The sequence below is a fragment of the Bos grunniens genome, chromosome 16 (assembly GCF_055505025.1).
Source record: "Bos grunniens cultivar Pamir isolate PY7600 chromosome 16, Bosgru_T2T1.0, whole genome shotgun sequence".
Lineage (NCBI taxonomy): Eukaryota > Metazoa > Chordata > Mammalia > Artiodactyla > Bovidae > Bos > Bos grunniens.
Window position 1 is genome coordinate 59,953,128 of NC_141180.1, and position 19,788 is coordinate 59,972,915.

A 19,788-nucleotide genomic window follows, 5' to 3' on the forward strand; every position below is an offset into this window, starting at 1 on the left:
AGCATAATCAGATAGCAAATCAGAGGATGCTTTACCCCAAAGCCCATTCTCACGAGGAGGAACTAAGGAGACTCCATGTGCTGACTGAAGTCAAGGGCCCTGGGAGAAGGAGAGAAGCTTACCCACAACTTGCTTAATGAACGTGTTTTTTTCCAGTTGATCAGCAGGGACAAACAGTTCAGCTAATCAGTTGTGAGGTGAAGGAGGAATTTGGGGGACTGTGTCTAGCTTTGCTATGGGTGAACAAGGGGGCATCTGTGCCTCATATCTAAGTCATGTGGGGAAGGATTTTGTTTGTTTGTTTGTTTGTTTGCAGTAAGCTGCTTCTGAAACACAAGAGTTGGGGGACGGGGAGGGGGTCAGTAGGTGCATACAGGTTTGCTGTTTTCTAAGATCACAGGACCAAGACAGAGTTCAACATCTTCCACTGATATTAATCAAAGAAAAGGTGAGACTGGGCAATGCTATTAGGTGTAATTGAGCAGGATCCTATGGGGCCTTCATGGAAAAGAACCCCACCCCATGTCCTCCAACTGCCTCTTATTTGTAGAAAAACTCTAGCTTCCTAGGCCTTCCCTGAATTTCCAAAGAGTACATTTAATCAGAGAAGTGAGAAAATGCAGAAAGAAAGGAAAACAGTCAATCAAGAAAAATATTAATAATAATTTAGCCTTTAAACAAAGTCAAAGAACTTTAGCTCCTACTCAAGGATTATAGCTAATATTCTGAGCCATGCCCTTTGACATGGCTGTTTTGCAGATACTGAAACCCCCAACCAGGTTGAAAAAGTGAACTGTATACTGCCCACAAGCATGGAGACCCCAGACCCCAAGACCCGCTGGACCTGGAAGGTTTTCTTGACTCCCAATTACCTCACCAGTAACCAGAAGAATGTCCAGGCAGAAGAATGTTCATGAGCTGACCACCCACCCCATAACTCCTCACCCTCACACTGTCCTTAAAAACCTTTCCCTGACAGCCTTCAGGAAGTTTGGGCCTTTTAAGCACTAGCTGCCTGGACTCCTTGCTTGGTTCCTGCAGTAAACACTGCACCTTCCTTCACCGCAACCTGGTGTCTGTAGATTAGCTTCACTATCTGGGGGCAAGTGGACCCAAATTTGGTTTGGTAACACTAGGAAATACAGATTTTAGTATGATGTTAGAATAACAAAAACACTGCCTTCTGAGTGGCTTGGACTGATGTGGATTTCTTAGACATGCCTGTTATTATTGTTGTTGAGTTGCTCAGCTGTGTCCTACTCTTTTGTGACCTCATGGACTGTAGCCTGCCAGACTCCTCTGTCCACGGGATTTCCCAGGCAAGAATACTGGAGTGGATTGCCACTTCCTTCTCCAGGGGATCTTCCTGACCCAGGGATTGAACCTGCATCTCCTGCATTTCTGGCGGATTCTTTACTACTGGGCCACCTGGGAGGTCCTAGACGTGCCTAGTCAAGGTAAAAGGAATCTTAACAATTCCAGCCAGATCTGAATTCAGTACAAAATTTGGGGCTAAATAGGAAACATGAGAATGTGTTTTTCTAGCCCTGACTCCTGTGCCTCTGTCTCCCCTGATGGCCTCTGGGAACCTTTGAGCCTTCCATCATCATTTGCTTTAGATTCTGTTATCTATTGCTTTTTACTTTTCAGACAAAGGTGCACAAAAAAGAAAAAAAAAAAACTAACATTATTTTAAGCTCAGAAGTTAAGCCTTTAGCAGAACTGTACAGAGAATTAGACTCTCCTAAATTCCCAGATTCAAGCATTCTTGTTAAAAGAGGAAAAATTATTTTCTTATATTACTGTATTTCTAAGAGAGGTAAATATAGCCCAGTGCACCTGGAGTTTCTCTTCTGGCTCAGGAGAAGCAACAACAACAACAAAATCTACTTTTTCCTCTTCCTTTTTTTCCCCTTAACCTAGGGAAACACAGAGAGGTAGACAGATACTGGAGATCGCCCCTGGGCTGGGCTCCCATACAGTCACACCTGCATTAGAAAGCCCTTTCCCAAAGCAGTATACGTCATCAAAATAATGCAAATTTAACTGCCTTAGTTCAACACAGGACTTTCAGAGAGTATTTGCCTATCTTGCTTCACCCAAAATAAAATCCATTATCAGTAGAAACAAGAATTAATAGATCAATGAAAGAGAATATGAGAAGGTAAAATTAAAATTAAAACATGGGTTTTAAGGACATTAATGAAATTCACCTAAGTAATTTCCCCATTTATAACAGCTTCACAATTAAACTATTATCATACTGATACAAAAGAAATAATACTTTTGCTGTGGCTCTTCCCCAAATCTGTGCAGAAACCAAGGAAGCTTCATAATCACAAAATTCAGCTTCCTATTAGGCAAGTAACACATAAAAATGAACACAGAAATGACAGAAATAAAACGTCTAAGCTGGAAACTGACTTTATTACTGTGAAATCATATGAATAATTTCTAATTGATTTGTATTGGGCAGGAACCTTATATTCCAGAAGCATGCTCGTCTATTTATCACAATATTCTATATGACATATGGAAACTAATACATTGCTTCATTAATATTTACAGTCTTTCTCTAGTCATGGCTCACAGATATTTAACATTCTAAAACATAAGCATTGATAATTATGTGTTTTACATTTTACTCTAATTTTTAATACTGCCAAGACTATTTAGTATAACTAACTTTTTAACTATGTACTCTTTTCTCTCTTTACCATTAGCATATCAATCAAATTTACATTATTCTGGTTTGCTCATTTTATTAAAAGCGAATTCAGGGCACAATTGACTTTTCATTTGTTTAACAAGTGAAGAAATATTTACCCTGACAGCCATTGCATTGTAGAGATTCATCTTCATAGTGTAATACGCTAACTGTGAATCAAGAAAAAAAAAGATGGCATACATTTTAGTTTTACACAAAGACAGTGCAGCCTATTTTTACATATAAAACATAAGAATCTTTATACATAATACATAATAAGAGTCCTAGGCTTAGAAAAATGAAATCAAACTTTGTATTGAAGAGATAGGCTTCCTAATACATAATGCAGGCTTAACCAGAAAAATCTATGGTAGTCAAACTAGGAGCTAATGGAGATATATGATCATAAAATGCTCTCCGCTGAGTTTGATAATCAATGGTGCTCTACTGAGAATAGAATAACAAAGCAGAAATATTCACAAGTGCTGGTGACACGTAGTATTGTATGATTTATTCACTGGGGTTCTTTTAGCCAAAACTCACAGAAACATAAAAGGAATTCATATTTCAAGACGTCTGGTTTAATGAAAAATTCAAAGAAATGCTGTCTTCAGTCGAAATCGTTCAAGGATATGGATGCAGTGATGGAGCAAAATTGTGCCTTCCAACCATCTGTACAAAATGTTATGTACTTAGCTGCCTCCTGAGTAATCCTTGGGAATTTTCTTTCATTTAATATTCATTTTAACACCATAAAATCATAAATACAATGATATCATGTTATAGCAAATCCCCTGATATAATGAAGACTTCCTAAAGTCTTGGTTTCTTTCTGGTACAGACACATTTATCTATTCATATACAAATCTCTGTGACAGTAAATATTTAGCAACAGAGCTTATTTCAATGAAAATATTACTTTAAGTAAAACTTTCACATCTGTTCTTTCAATTAAAAAGATATAATTAACATAATTCATGACAGTACAATAAACATTGAAATACATATTTTTTTCCACACAAAATACAACTTCATCCATTTTTATTTAATGAAAACTGATCAGACTAATAGAACTTGAGCCTGGATAATAATTGTGAGGTTTCAGCAAAAATCAGACGTAAGTGTCTTAACCTTTCATATAGGGGTTTTCTCCCCTGCAACAAACAGGAATTCATATAAAAGGGTTTCACTGTAATTAGTATTGTTTGAATTGCCTGATCTGATCCAAAGCAAATTGTCTGTGGAGAGCAGCAGGGCTGGATTATTTATCAACAGTCTGAGCAATTAGGAAACAGTTGGCTGCAATATGTTATTTACAAATGAACACAATGATGTTCCTTCATTTTAAATTCTCTTTCTTCCTTATAGCAAGCATGGCATAATTCCTGATGTTTGAGGTGAATTTAAAATATTTACTTAAATATAGCATTTCCACGGGGCAAACATAACCATTAAATATTTTTATACAGAAGAAACACAGTGAAAGCTTTATGTTTGAAAAATGATATTATTTATCTTTTTTCATGTTCCTCTTCAGTTAGCAGCAGGGAGCTTTCAAGCCACAGCCCTGAGTTCAATTCCTAACCTTGCTCTTACCAGCTGGGTAGCTTGAACATGGTACTTGAAGTCTCCCAGTCTTGACTTCTATCCTCATAAAATGATACATCACATACTTCATGGAGTTGTGAAGAATAAAATGAGATAAAGAATTTAAGGTGCAAAGCTGATGGTCATTAGGAAAGGGATTGTCACTCTTATACATTTTGTGGCTCAAAGTATACAATTTAACTATAAGTAAAATTCCAAAGAGGCTTCCCTTGTAGCTCAGTCGGTAAAGAATCTGCCTGCAGTGCAGGAGACCCCGGTTCAATCCCTGGGTTGGGAATATCCCCTGGAGAAAGAAATGGCAACCCATTTCAGTATCCTTGCCTGGAAAAATCTCATGGACAGAGGAGCCTGGTGGGCTGTAGTCCATGGGGTCGCAAAGAGTTGGGCACGACTGAGTGACTAACACGTACTTACTTAAAATTCAAAAAGATATAAGAAGTTAAATTTTATTCTGAATGAAGAAGAGAGAAATACGTTTGAACCTAAACTTTAATTTTATATTTAAAAGGTAGAAAAGTACTTTGATTCTAAATTATCATTCTTATATGAAGCCCAGATTGATGTTACATTTATTCTCAATCGTTAGCCCAGATGCTTCTGAAAATACCAGCAAAACTTGGCAGAAAACATTGCATGATTCATTTATATGAGGTACCTGGAATAGTCAAATTCACAGAGACAGACAACACAATAGTGGTTACCAGGCACTGGAGGACGAGCAGATACTGTTTACTGGGTACAGAGTTTCCCTTTGAGATGACGGAAGAGTTTTGAGCTGGGCAGGGGTGGCAGTTGCATAACAATGCGACTGGACTTAATGTCACTGAATGATACAGTTAAAAATAGTCAAAATGATCAATTTTATGCTACATATATTTTGTCACAGTTTAAGAAAAAAACACAAAAAATAATTTTGATTATGACTTGTACATTTTCATAAGCTTGTACATTTCATAAGCATGAGACGCACTGGACACTTTCAAAGTTTTAAAAATTTCATCTTAGTCTCTATATTTCTATTCTGAGCCATGAAGTTTGTTATGCTAATATTTGCCCTTTTGGTTACATGAGTAGTTAAATGATATGTCATACCAAAGCCTATGTTCTTAATATTATTTTTCAGGTTTCTGTCTGTCCTAAAAGTTTTTTCCATTCATTCCATGAACTTGGATAAGCAAAGCATATCCTAACTGCTAAATATTAATAATATATCTAGGAACCACAGACTATAGTAATTCATTAGCAGATATTCTCAAAAGTTTCCTTACTATAAATTAATTTTATATCTTACTGTTAAGGTACCAAGTCTATTTTAAAGAGGAAAACTAAAGATCTGGGGTGAAGCTCAAGCATAAAATATGGTAATTTCAATGTCATGAAAACATTTTAGACATTCCCAAAATATTTGTTGAATAAATGAAGAAAGGGAATGAGAGAGGGAGAGGGAGAAAAAGGAGAGAAAGAGAAACAGAATTAATATGTTGCATTTACAACAGATAGAGTAGAAAGAATTCCTGGGATGAAACACAGCATTTGAACACTGAATTAACCACTTGTTCACTATACAGGCTTTGTTATGTCACCTAGCTCAATTTTTACAAGGCTTCTAAAATTTTTTCTGGAAGTTGTTTTTCTTTAAAAGCAATTTTCTGAGTGCTTAATATCCATGTGGACCTTTCAGATGGGGCTGCTATTTGATGGGAATGGATCTGTGATATTGATGGGAGCATATTTCATATTTGAGTTTCTTTTTCTATCAGGTGAATTACAGAGCGGAGCGAGGGCGAGGATAAATGAGAAACACTCTCTTACAGGTCAAGTGATATTCAAAACTCACCATATCAGGTCCAAATTTTGTTCTCCAATTCTCTCTCACCATTGTCATTTTGTAGTCGCTAAGTCGTATCTGACTCTTTGCAACCCTATGGACCGTAGCCCTCCAGGCTCCTCTGTCCTTGGGATTCTCCAGGCAAGAATACTGGAGTGGGTTGCCATGCCCTCCTCCAGGGGATCTTCCTGACTCAGGGATGGTACCCAGGTCTCCTGCACTCGCGGGCAGATTCTTTACCACTGAGCCACAGGGAAGCCTATCTCTTACCAGGCCACTCCTTTAAACCTCAATCTGATCAAATTATTATATTTTCTTCACTTCCACACTCACACTACTCCCTTTGCCTGAAACGTCTTATCATTCTTTTCTAACTGACCAAATTCTCTCTGTTTTTCTTGCACGCATTTACAGGAGAAACTACCTTTTCTCCCCCACTCCAAGAAGCAGCTGGCATTCTCTCAGCTCCAGTGGATACCTACCTGCAAAGCAGTTCAGACAAGGAGGAAGTACTCCTGAAAAAAACCACAACCACAACAAAAACCCAAAGAACAAATAAACAAACAAAAACTCACTGTTAACTCTTAAACTTATTACATTTGTCGCTCTCCCTCCGTTCTTGGAGTTGTCAATCCTCCTCAGGTACACGCTTCCTTTCCTCCTTGTCGCCTCCCTGCCCTGCTCCAATAAACCAAGCAAAAGATCTTACTCTTTACAACTCCAGCTGTTATCTTGAGACTTTTCAAATCCATGTATCCACAACACACTCAAATACTTGTTCTCACAACTGCCCCGTCTTTCTCAGTCCCAATGCTGTCCACTTACTTTCACAGCCATGTTCCAGACCCTGGGAACTAGACATGGTCTGCCTCGTAAGTCTTAAACTCAGCAAATTCTCCTCCTTAAATCCCTGATGCCTTAATTTCTAATAAAGGTTTTTCCACCTAGTTTAGATAGACCTAGGACAGGTATTTCCTCTTCCTCAGTTTCAAGTTTCTTTTTCACATATTTTTATATACAATGGCTGTATTGATGTTTTGCTACACGAACATACCATAAACTAACCAATCTTTTCTGTTACTGTTAAGGCTTTAGGTTGGAGGCCAAGCAAATCTGAGTTTCAAATGCTCGATCATTTTCAAGAACAGAAAGTAATACATATTTACAATAAATTTAAGTGATATGTGTGTGTGTGTGTGTGTGTGTATGCTCTGCTGTGTCCGACTCTTTTGTGACCCCATGGGCTGTAGCCCACAAGGCTCCTTTGTCCATGGGATTTCCCAGCCAAGAATACTGGAGTGGGTTGCCATTTCCTCCTCCAGGCGATCTTCCCGACTCAGGGATCAAACCCACATCTTCTGCGTCTCCAGCACTGGCAGGCTGGTTCTTTACCACTGATTATCCGAGAAGCCTAAATTTGAATGATGCATCTACATAAACCTGACCAGATCAACTGGCTTTATTTGCTAGGCCAGGCAATACAGAGGAACTATTTGCAGTAAAGTGATGACACTGGAAATTTTAGAAGCCATGCACATATGGATAACAGATCTGGGGAGCCTGTGCCTTTGTTATTTTCCACATCAGCGCCATCCTCATTTTATAATTTTGAGTATGATCATTAAAATGATTTATTATCAAATAATCATGAGTATTTTGTGCATATGCTTTTCCTTGTTCACTGACCACTGATAGCAATATGGTCATTATCAACAGCTGATTATTAAAATAACCTTTCTTCTTCCACCACACACACAAAATTAAAAGCCAATTATATTGCTTCTCAAAGTTAATATATCTTTAAAAGCAAGTAAACTAAACTTATATTCATATAATTATAATGAAAATGTTAGTAAAGTTTTAAATTAATATTAGGAAGTCAGAGTCTTAAGTTATCCAGTCTTTGATATTTAAAATGCCAGATCCTGAGGGGGAAAAATAGATTATGTTTCAGTTTTCTGCTCTAACATTAAGAGAGATAAATGTTGCCTTAATGTACAACTGACTGGAAAGCCCTACAAACAGATTTGTAAAATGAGTTAGGCTATATATGGTACATTCATTCATCTAATGAAAAGAAATAAAAATATCTGTACAAGCAACCATGTCAATCTCACCAGTTTTAAAAATAATGACCAAAATTTAATGCATTTTTACTATTAAAAAACAAACCTGCTGGTATTTATCATGACATCACATTATGAGAGTTGATAGTAGATGATATCCTTTGTTCCATTTAAAGCTAACAGAATTTTTCTATTTTTACTTTTCTAAATATTAATCAAATACAAAAACTTTGTAAGAAGAACAGTAAAATGATAAGTATATACGTATTGGGAGCCTTTTTGGCAATAACATTATTTGAAGGATAATCTATTTTTTAATGAGAGTTATTTTTATAAATTAAATGGTTCTATCATAGGCTAGTAATATTACTTTAACAAAAAGTTTTAATCAAGTTCTGTTAATATGGTGGCCATATATGTTATTTACTGAATGAGCTCAATTTAAAAACATAACATTGAGCTGTTTAGATCTATAGTTTTATATATATATACACATATATTTATCTCATGATAATGTATATAGAATTAATCATCTATATTAGGGTAGCTGCTTTCAGAGTGTATACTTGATATTAAACACAATATAAACTATGTCATGGTAAAACATGGGCTTCCCAGGTGGCACTAGTAGTAAAGAACCCACCTGCCAATGCAGGAGACATAAGAGACACAGGCTTGATCCCTGGGTCAGGAAGATCCCCTGGAGGAGGACACAGCAACCTACTCCATTATTCTTGCCCAAGAATCCCATGGACAGAGGAGCCTGGAGGGCTACGGTCTACGGAGGCGCAAACAGTTGGACACAACCGAAGCAACTTAGCATGAATGGTAAAAGGAAATTGAAAAGGATAACAAGATGTATACAGTTGTCCTGTATAGGTTATATTGGCGAATTCACTCCGATAACACTCAAAGTGCTAGTTTTCCAAAGGAGACAGATGATATATTTCAACATTATTCTGGTATATCATCTACAGAAATGATTGTATTCATCTCACCATTTATGAAACAAAACAAGGAGTGCTAAGGACAGGCTACTTAGAACATTATACAGTTGAAAACAAGAAGGGGACCGAAACAGTAGGACCAGTCGAGTACCCAATGGGAAGAGCAGGCTGCAGTGAAACACAGCAGGAATCCAGCAGGCCTGAGCACACACACCGGGTGACCGAAATCCACTGTTAATGGAAAAGAAGAGTCAGAGCACATCCTTATTAACAGGGAAGATTTTCAAGGTTATGAATCAATAGTCCTCAGTTCTTCAGATGGACAAATTTGGGTTATGTTGCCAGATACAGCATTATAAAAGTCAGCAGGAAGACATGAAATGGAGGTTGAAAATTAAACAAAAATAGCTGTCATCCAGGAAGGAAAAAGGAATCAAATCAGAAAGGAAAATTGGAATGGTTCTGTTATCTCTGGTCAGTGAGGGAATGATAGTGGAGAATGCATAACACTTCAGGACTGGATAAGTCAGCTGGTGTTGCTTTGAAAATTATTTAAAAGCTGGATGGAAATATTTTGGTATAGTAGAATTTTAAGGGAGAATTTTAAGGTTCTGTCTAAAAATACAGAACCCATCTAAAATAGAGATCCTAGGATTTCTGACTTTCCACAATTTACTTTCCATTTGACCTTTGCCACATGTGAGACTGTTGATAACTCCAAGATTTCTAACAGTTTTCTCCTTTGGTTCCTGTGATATTGTGTCTCTGCTTTTCTGTTTATTATCTACCTATAATTCCCTTCCTCTACCTAAATCCTACTAATGCATTCCATAAGCCTCAATTCTTGGCCTTCTGCTCTACTGTTCAGATACTTTTCCATCAGGCAGAAAATCCTGCCATCTTATGCTGATGGCTCTAAAACCTTTATCTCTAGTTCTGCTTCTTCAGCTAAAAGTTCTCTTTAATAAGCATTTGTTCAGTGCTAATTATAATGTGCCAGCGACTCTGCTGAGAGATAGCAAAGTCGCCTTACAAGATACCACCACATGGAGGTGTCCTAACATCATCACAGACTCAAAATCTCAGAATTTCATTTTGTAAAAGCTTCACTGAACGTCCAACTCAGAATGTTTTCTTATCAACATCCATGCTTTTGTTGTCATTACAACCATTAATCAGCTTTGCTGAGAAAAAAAAAAAAAAGAATGCAGCTATCTCAGTAGCTTATAAAACAAAATGCTTATTTCTCACTCCCATTACCTGTGGGCTAAGCTTCCCTGTGGCTATGGTCCACAACATATGGCTTAGCCCAAAACCAATGCGATGGGGAGGAATCATTCCTTTACAAGGAAGCGGGTAGGGAAGAATTTTTGGCACATATGAATACTACCCACCTGCTGTGTTGGCCATAGTGAGGTCTCCAACTTATGGCCCTATGAGTAATTAATTCATCCAGTTAGCAAAAGATTCTGCAGACTTTCTATGTAGCATTTACTGTGATCGTTTGAGATATAATAACTAGAACAGTCATTGCCTCTCAGGAGGTCACAGTCAAATGAGAGATGTCAGTAAACAAACGGATCACAGTGACAGAAATACAGGAGCAAAGCATGAGGAAGGCACACCTCCTACCATTCCACGCTCAACCTCAGGAGATCAGGGAAGGGCAATCTTTAAGTAAAGTCTTGAGGCATGAGTAGGCATTCAGACCAATGGGAAGCAGGTCACAGTGAAGAAGGACATCCAGGCAAAGTAAATAGCATTTGCAAGAAGCCTGCAGGACACAGCATATCTTAGCAACGGCAAATGGTTTATTTACAATGTTGTCTTAGTTTTCGGTGTGCGGCAGGGTGCATCAGGTATGCATACCCATATATCCACTCTTTGTTTAGATTGTTTTTCCCCTAAACAGGTCATTAGAGAGTATTGAGTAGAGTTCTCTGTGCTACACAGTAGGTTCTTATTAGTTATCTCTTTTGTATATAGTAGCGAATAGAGTATATTTATACAGGTGTAGCAAGAAGTAAGGGTAGATAAGAAGGGATCATGAGACAATGAAAATCCACCATGTCATGTCAAAGAGTGTGAATTTTACACTGTGTGCTATGGTGAGGATTGTAGGCATGGGAGTAAAATTACACTTGATTCCTAGTTTAGGTCAGAATCAAGAGACTTTTCTGAGGGACGATGCCAAGTAGTTGATGACTGAAAGGAGATAGAAGATGGGGAAAAGAGTGTGACGAGGAGTCGAGAATGAGTTTGGATTTCTGGCTGAATGGTTGTGCCATTTACTTGAATAAAGGTCTACAGAAGGAGGAACAGTTTTGGAGTGCCTCGGGGACCTTTAGAAAAAGATTTTTAGAAGGTAGGTAGCATATGGATATACAGGGATCAGAAACTGGGGACCTTAGTCCCATCTTTTAAACTCCTTGAGTCTCCATGTCTTCATCTATAAGAAGATTGAACACCTGCATTTTCTACTTGACAGACTATTACTGAAAATATGAAGCAATGAGTGTAAAACATGTTTTTAAACAAGAAAGGCCCTTAAAAGTGTAGGAAATTATTTGATAAAAGTCACATTCAGCTCCTTACCAATGTTCTGCTAGTCCTCAACCTCTCTCCAGCCACCTGTATCAACATCCTCACCACTTCCTGTTACACCACGCACATTCCCAGTTTCAAACCTTCATTCACGTGGTTCCTAATTGAAATATCCTTGCCTCTCCCCAACCTATAGTTTCCTGATCCCCAGAGGTTCAGCATAAATCTCACCACTTTGACCTTCAGAGATCACATTAACTTCCCACCTGAGTACTTATTATCTGCCTGTGTGTGTTTGGTGGGGGAGTACCTTTTAAATTGACTTGCCTTTTTAATTAATTTTCTGTATTTAATAGATAATATATTCACATTGTTTAAAATTCAAAACCTACCAAAGGGTTTACAGTAAAAAGTCTATTCTTATGCTTAGTCCTCTAGTACTCGGTTCTCTTCTCCTCCAGGCAATTAATATCATTTTCCTGTGATCCTTCCTCAGAAAAGCAAATTAAAATCAGTGGCTTTCAGATCCTGCCCTGCTGGCTCAGATGACAACAGAGGCCACCAGGTAAGAGACCAACCAGTTCTGTTTTCAGTTTCCAAAACAGCTGTACTGATTGCACCTGTTTTTAGCACACGGGGATTAAAAAGTTTGCTAAATTTTAGGTAAGGGGGAGTTCTATTACAAAAGTTTTAAAATCACTAATTATACCATTCATTTTACAACCTAATATATACTATATGGCATTATTATTATTATTGTATGCAGCTGTCAGGCAAAAAAATTATGCAGAATAAATTTGGAAATGATGGTTTAAAGATAGCTGCTATAGGACTATATGTGTGACAATGTATACTAATGTGCGTGACAGGATAATTAACATAGATTCAAACACTATCCTTAATTCACGCTCCACTCCCCACTCACGAGAGTAGCAGTTCCTTTTACGCATTTTTGCTTCAGTCAGTTTATATGTGAATGTCCATCCCCAGCTTTGCTCCCCTAAAACCTGAGCTCTGAGAAATCATACTGAGGGGATGGGGGATACTAACGGGAGAAACATGGGCAGAAAAAGAGAAATAATGAAGAAAATATTCCACATGCTTGGGAAAGAGTGGGGCATTAACTTTTTGTAACAATACAACATTTGGCATTCCTTTTGCTCCTGAAAAAGTGAAAGAAATTGTTAGTCGTTCGGTCATGTCTGACTCTGCGACCCCATGGACTGTAGCCAGACAGGCTCCTCTGTCCATGGGATTATCCCGGCAAGAACCCTGGAGTGGGGTGCCTGCCATTCCCTTCTCCAGGAGATCTTCCTGATCCAGGGATCAAACCTGGGTCTTCAGCACGGCAGGCAGATTCTTTACCATCTGAGCAACCAGGGAAGTCTGGGATGTGGCTAAAACTCTAGGGATAAATTTGGTGGCATCTGGGGAGAAAATGGGATTCTGAACACCAGGGAAGATACCAGCTCTGGCAAAAATTCCCTTTCCCTTTATGTGGCGGAACTGTCATGGAGTCCTTGAAGGATGAATCCTGGGACTGAACACACGAGCTTGGACAATAGGTATCTTATGAATGAAGATTGGATAAAGGTGAGGATTTCTGCTCTGATGGCACTACTTAAGTCTCACAGGACCTCTGTATAAACCTGAGAAGGGAAATCGCCAATAATGATTGAGACTGAACTGCCTACCTCTCCATGTAAGGGTTTCGGAAACAAATCAAATTGGGTTTGAACTTTTCTCCACTTATCTCTAACAATGTATCCTTGGGGAAGTAGCCATCTCTGGGCCTAAAACTATAACATGGTGATAATATTCACAGGACTGGCATAGACTTTAGTTGGTATTATTGTTGTTGTTTAATTGCTAAGTCATGTTTAACTCTTGGGACCCCATGGACTGCTGCATGCCAGGCGCCTCTTCTATGGGATTTTCTAGGCAAGAATACTGGAGTGGCTTGCCATTTCCTTTCCCGGGGATCTTTCTGACCCAGGGATTGAACCCATGTCTCCTGCTTGGCAGGAAGATTCTTTACCACTGAGCCACCTGAGGAGCTTAGTTGGTATACACGTTGAGTATATAAAATGCTTAGTACAATATTTCACTCTCACTAGTCAGCCAGTAAATGGCAGCTATTTTAATCTCATTTAGTAATTATATGCCAAGATCGGATTATGTTATTTACTGAGATCTTTATGTTCTTTATGCCATGCACACAATGGCAAAAACAGGTAAATAAGTAAAACAGATGTGTTCAAAAACACCGTACAGATTAACAGATTTAAAAACCATCAAGAACCAATTTAACTGAGGAAAATCTCCATTTCTTTTCAAGAACCCAAAGATAATTAGATCCAAATCTGGAGAATAACTTGGTGATCATGCTGAGTGACATTCTCTGTGATCCAGTCAAGACCCTAAAGTAATAAAACAAATTTTTTTGGGTGGCTCATTACTTGAACTTTTAAAGATTTAAATTTTTTTTAGCAACTCCAATATCATTAGAACAAATATAGATTCCAAAGTTGAATATTTTGACAACAGTCACTTAAATGTATACATGTTCATATGCTTGATTAAAAGGAGATGTCAATCATTCATAACCATCTGGATGGTGACTTGTGAGTAGAAATAGCAGCATGAAAGTTAAGTTGGTAATGTTCATTGAATGCCATATGCATAAGTATACTCTACAGTCTTGTCTACACAAAGACATAGATCTCATGATGAATAATAATAAATAATGAGGTTAAAGATGTTCATTATTCCATAGAAAACAACTTAATTTTTGATCATTCTGTTTAAGTAATCTGACTCTATTAAAAATTGACTTGCAGGAGCTCCGACTCACCAAATCTGGGAAAATTTGAGCAGAAAACCAATTAGTGATAATTTATTATAATCCATTAAACAAAATAGGAACTCATGGGTTAAAACTGTTATAAACGAATGAATGAATAAAGAGGAAAAAGGCTCTTTCTTGTACGAAAATGCTAACAAGAAAATGTAGAAGAAATGACAAGGTTAAGAAAATCACTATTTGACAAACATAATTCTTCCTCTAGTAAGAATCATAATGACATGGTAAATCTAGAATAAAAAATTTTGGTGACGAAGAAGATATATACCCAGTCTTAAAACACTGCCTCATAAGACAAAAATAGCAAGTCTAAAAGTGTGAGATACCACCTTAAATTATCAAATTTAGCATCAACTGCCATGAGACAAACTGACATCATATGGTTCCTAATGTGATGTACTGACATGTATTGTAATATAAAATGTATAATCTCACTATAACAATGAAGAAACATAAACCAAAACAGGAATAATATAAAAAATAATTATTTTATACTCTTCAAGAATAAAGGTCATGAAAAGCATAGATAGATCAAACACATCAAAGGTAACTATGGAGAAACAACAACTAAATACAATGGGAAACACTGGTTTATACCCTGGAAAAGATGTGTTTGCTATAAGTTAAATCATTGGGACAATCAGTGAAATATGAATAGAATCCAAAGAACAGACAATTGACTTGTATAGACGTCAGTTTTCTGATTCTGATCATTTTAATATGGTTATGTAGAAAATATCCACTGACGAATTGAGAGGTATGGGGCACTTTCTATAACTTTGTCTAAATGATTCAGAATAGCAGTGGAAAAAACTCCAAAAATACATATAGAGAGGTAAAAGAAAATTATACAGTGCATTTGTTCACTTGAATATAAGAATACAGGAGAATTAAGAATAATTCTTAGGACATAATAGGAGAAATTAAGGATATAGGAGAAATTAAGAATAGAGGAAAATTCCTTGTCCTAGTAGCCTTAAAATGATGTAAGAGATTAGTGTTCTAGACAAGAAAACCCATGCTAACAATTCATTAAATTAATGAAATATCCTTTGTTTGTTGCAGACACGTAAGTGAGCTATTCAGCCAGGTAAATTAAAAGAATAAAATTTCCCTTGGTATTAGTGGATTCTTAAAATCTGAAGTGACATATATTAATTAACTGGGAACATATAGTATTAAACAGGAACTTAACAGAATCATGATATTTAGAGAATCTGTCACTAAAATAGGTTCCCCAGTAGGGACATCAGATCTACTCTATAAAAACATCACAGTGATTTTAAACCTAGTTGTGAGAGAGATCCAATACTTGTAAAAATTTGTGCCAGCACCTTAAAAAAAAATACTTTATTTCATTAAATCTAAAGTATTAGGCTCTTCTCTAAACAGTTCCTTTATTTTATTAACATGTTTTACAATTTTCTCACCAAAGGTGAATACATTATTTTTTTAACTTTTAATTGGAGGATAATTGCTTTACAAGATTTTGTTAGTTTCTGCCATACATCAACATGAATCAGCCATAGGTATACATATGCCTGGCGTGCTGCAGTTCATGGGGTCACAAAGAGATGGACATGACTCAGTGACTGAACAATAACAATACATATAGTCCCTTGCTCTTATTATTTAGTTGTCTACTTATTTTTTCTTTTTGCCCTCTATATCTTTTAACTTCATTTAAATGCCTCTAATAATAAATTAAGAACAAATTTAAACTATTATAGTAGAAAGCATAACAAATCAGAAAATTAGTGAAGTAGGAGAATGATTAGAAACCTCCTCATTTTATATTAAAAAAAATATTTTTCCTAATTTCTAAAATCTCTTAACTGAAGTATAAGTTGGCATGTTATCTCATACTTCTGCAAGTCTATTGGTGGATATAGATGACTGCGTTACGCTACATTTATTAAGGTAAATCTTCAAAATCTCCCAAGAGTCAATCAAAGGGAATGATAAGTAGCACAGAGAGCAACTGCCTTACATTTTTCCTTTGTAGAATTAATTTGGGGCACTTTAACCAATGTTTACTAACTGTTTGGTGAGCCAGAGATTAGTCTAAATGTTGGTGGACTAAAAATGAACAAGCTACAATGCTTACTCTGAAAAATCTCACCATCTAGAAAATGGAAAGAATCTTCAACAAATAAGTACATACAAATACATATGCTGTAAAGAGTACTTTAACAAAAATAAAATATCTGATATAGTTTGGATACAAAGAAGTTAGCTATCAATTTTTCATGGAAAAATCAGGAACGTTTTCTCAGAAGTCTCATTCTAAAAATTAAGCTGAATTTTGTTCTCATATACATATTATTAATAACTCTAAAACTACTATAAATGTGACTGATGTGAATAAGTTTCAATAAATTATATAATCCAAATGCTAACATATATAAATTTCATAATATTTACCTTCACAATTACTTGATATTGTTGTCTGCCTAAGTAACCTCTCCATCGTTTCTGAATAATTGTTGCTACTCTGTGTAAATACCTAGGTAGAAAATATGCTTATTAGTATGCTTTCATTGAAACAATGATATATTTTCAATTTCTGCCTAGAACATTCCTTTCCACATATTCAAGAAATCAAATTCAAAGCCAAGTTTATGCGTACTTTTAAAGACAGTATGGCGGAGAAGGCAATGGCAACCCACTCCAGTATTCTTGCCTGGAGAATCCCAGGGTCAGGGGAGCCTGGTGGGCTGCTGTCTATGGGGTCGCAAAGAGTCAGACACGACTGAGCGACTTAGCAGCAGCAGCAGCAAAGACAGTATGGATGTTCCCAAAAAAACTAAAAATATAACTACCATATGATCCAGCAATCCATTCCCGGGTATATATCTGAAGAAAACAATAACACTAATTTAAAAAGATACATGCACCCTAATATTCATAGCAGTATTATTTACAATTACCAAGATATGGAAGAAACCTATGTATTCATCAAAAGATGAATGGATAGCGAAGATACTATATATTATTACATACAAACACGCACACACTAGAATATTGCTCAGCTATAAAAAAGAATGAAATTTTGCCATTTTCAACAACATGGATGGAACTGGAGAGTATTATGCTTAGGGAAATTAGTAAGACAGAGAAAGCCAAATACTATATATTATCACTTATACGTAGAATCTAAAAAATAAAACAAGCTAGTGAAAATTAAAAACAAAAGCAAAAAAAGAATTTCAGACATAGAGAATGAACTAATCAGTGGGGAGAGGGAAGAGGGGGAAATAGACAGGGGTAGGGAATTAAGAGGTAATACTATGTACAAAATAAATAAGCTACAGAGATATACTACAGCTCAGAGAATATACCCAATGTTTTATGACTACGTGCTATGCTTAGTTGCTCAGTTGTGTATGACTCTTTGCGAACCCATGGACTGAAGCCCGCCAGGCTCCTTTGTCCACCGGGATTCTCCAAGCAAGAATACTGGAATGGGATGCCGTGCCCTCCTCCAGGGGATCTTCCCAACCCAGGGATCGAATGCAACTTTCCCGCATTACAGGTGGATTCTTTACCTTCTGAGCCACCAGGATGGAATATAATCTATAAAAATTTTGCATCACTATGAAACTAATTGAGTAAATTACTTAAAAAAATAAATCAAAAGTAAATTAAGAATAATAATACAATGAAAGACTATAGAACCGGTCACAGTGACATGTTGACAAATAAGCCAGGCAATATTGATGTGAATCACTATGAGTACTTTGAAATAATTCTTGAAGTCAAAAACACTTTCCTTTTTCATACTCATGTTACTTAGTCTATCTCCAGTAACGTCATTTTAGTCTGTTGAATTAAAAACTACTCTGCTGCCATGTTCCTATTTGGCAGAGTGGCCAAAAGAGAAACCTCATTTCCTGCTTTTATTTCCATGTCTGGCTCCTACTAGTTAATATAAGAAAGACTACAGTATAACCCCTAGCTCACCAGCTGACTTATAATGGGCTAGTCATATTCTTTCTCCACCTCATCGAGGGCAGTATTTTTCAGAATTGATGAGAAACTGAAGGAAATTTGAGCACTGAAGAAAAAGTGGAAACAGTTAAGATAGGGATCAGCTTTGGTCTCTGTCCTCAGAATGGTATCATTTTGGTACCATTTGTCTTTATTTACCAACATGTTGGAGAGGATTGGAATAGTTTCTGTTTTGCTTCGTTTTGCTCTGTTTTTCTTTCTTACCAGTCAATAAATTCATTGCTATAAAAATAGGTTCGGCCATTTGTCACATCCTATGGAAGCTGCAGAAAATAATCTGATCAAGTATACTTATAACACTGAGAATTTTCCAGAGATATGGTCAATATCATTTAGTATTTTGATACATACGAAACAAGGAGCAAAAAGAGCTATGTCTTTAAAGGACATCATATAAGTTATTAACTTCATTACAAGTAAAAAAAAAATTTGCAATGAGAACTACATGAATAAATTACATTTTCTAAGGAGTATATTTTTATGGTATATCTGAGGTTTCCATGGCAAAATCAATATACCTGATATATGCTCGAACTTGACATCCTCGAAACCAGCTCTGGATTTTAATTGCTGCATCATTCTCCTTTTTTCGAAATATATCCACAACACTAAAAACAAATTTTTTTAAAGCATTTCATTAGTAACTAATATAATTATAAAGCAAATCAACCTGTTAAACTTAATTTTTAATTTCTTCAAAAAGGATAATTATAATTCAAATATTATTTTAAATGAAATTAAAATGCTAAATTGGAGAAGGAAATGGCAACCCACTCCAGTATTCTTGCCTGGAGAATCCCATGGACAGTGAAGCTTAGCGGCCTACAGTCCATGGAGTCGCAAAAAGTTGGACACGACTAAAGCTACTTAGTACAAAATGCTACATAAAGAAAATATTTCAGAAACAATGAGCTATGTTTAAAAAATTAGTCTTTCTCTGAGAGACCATGTGTTTTCAATAGCTTTACTTTTTTTATTTTTATAATCATCTATTTGCAACTAATTAATTTGCCAGTGGTATTTATAAGGAAATTTAGAAAGCAATGTGCTATTTTGTCATTATTTTTAAACATAATTATTTGAATTTATTTTTTTAAATGCCACTACACATATCACACAAGATTAAAATCCTCACATATTTCACTCACTGCATCAGTTAAATGAATTGCCTCTAAGTAAAATGAATTCATCATTTTGCCTGTTCTGGATAGAGT

The 19,788-nt window shown here is 36.4% G+C and overlaps 1 protein-coding gene across 5 annotated transcripts in view; it reads right to left on the bottom strand.

Moving 5' to 3' along the window:
• Positions 1 to 19,788, bottom strand: part of SPATA17 (spermatogenesis associated 17) — a 249,351-nt gene that overhangs the window by 197,762 nt on the left and 31,801 nt on the right. For 3 of the 5 annotated variants that reach the window (XM_086345295.1, XM_086345294.1, XM_086345296.1), the window contains exons 2-4: positions 19,093 to 19,182; positions 16,988 to 17,069; positions 2,827 to 2,877 (exon numbers count right to left, since the gene is read on the bottom strand). In XM_086345295.1, coding sequence (XP_086201421.1) covers positions 2,827 to 2,877; positions 16,988 to 17,069; positions 19,093 to 19,182 — 223 coding nt within the window. The remainder of the gene's footprint in view (positions 1 to 2,826; positions 2,878 to 16,987; positions 17,070 to 19,092; positions 19,183 to 19,788) is intronic. The other 2 variants (XM_086345297.1, XM_086345298.1) reach the window with 1 other exon arrangement.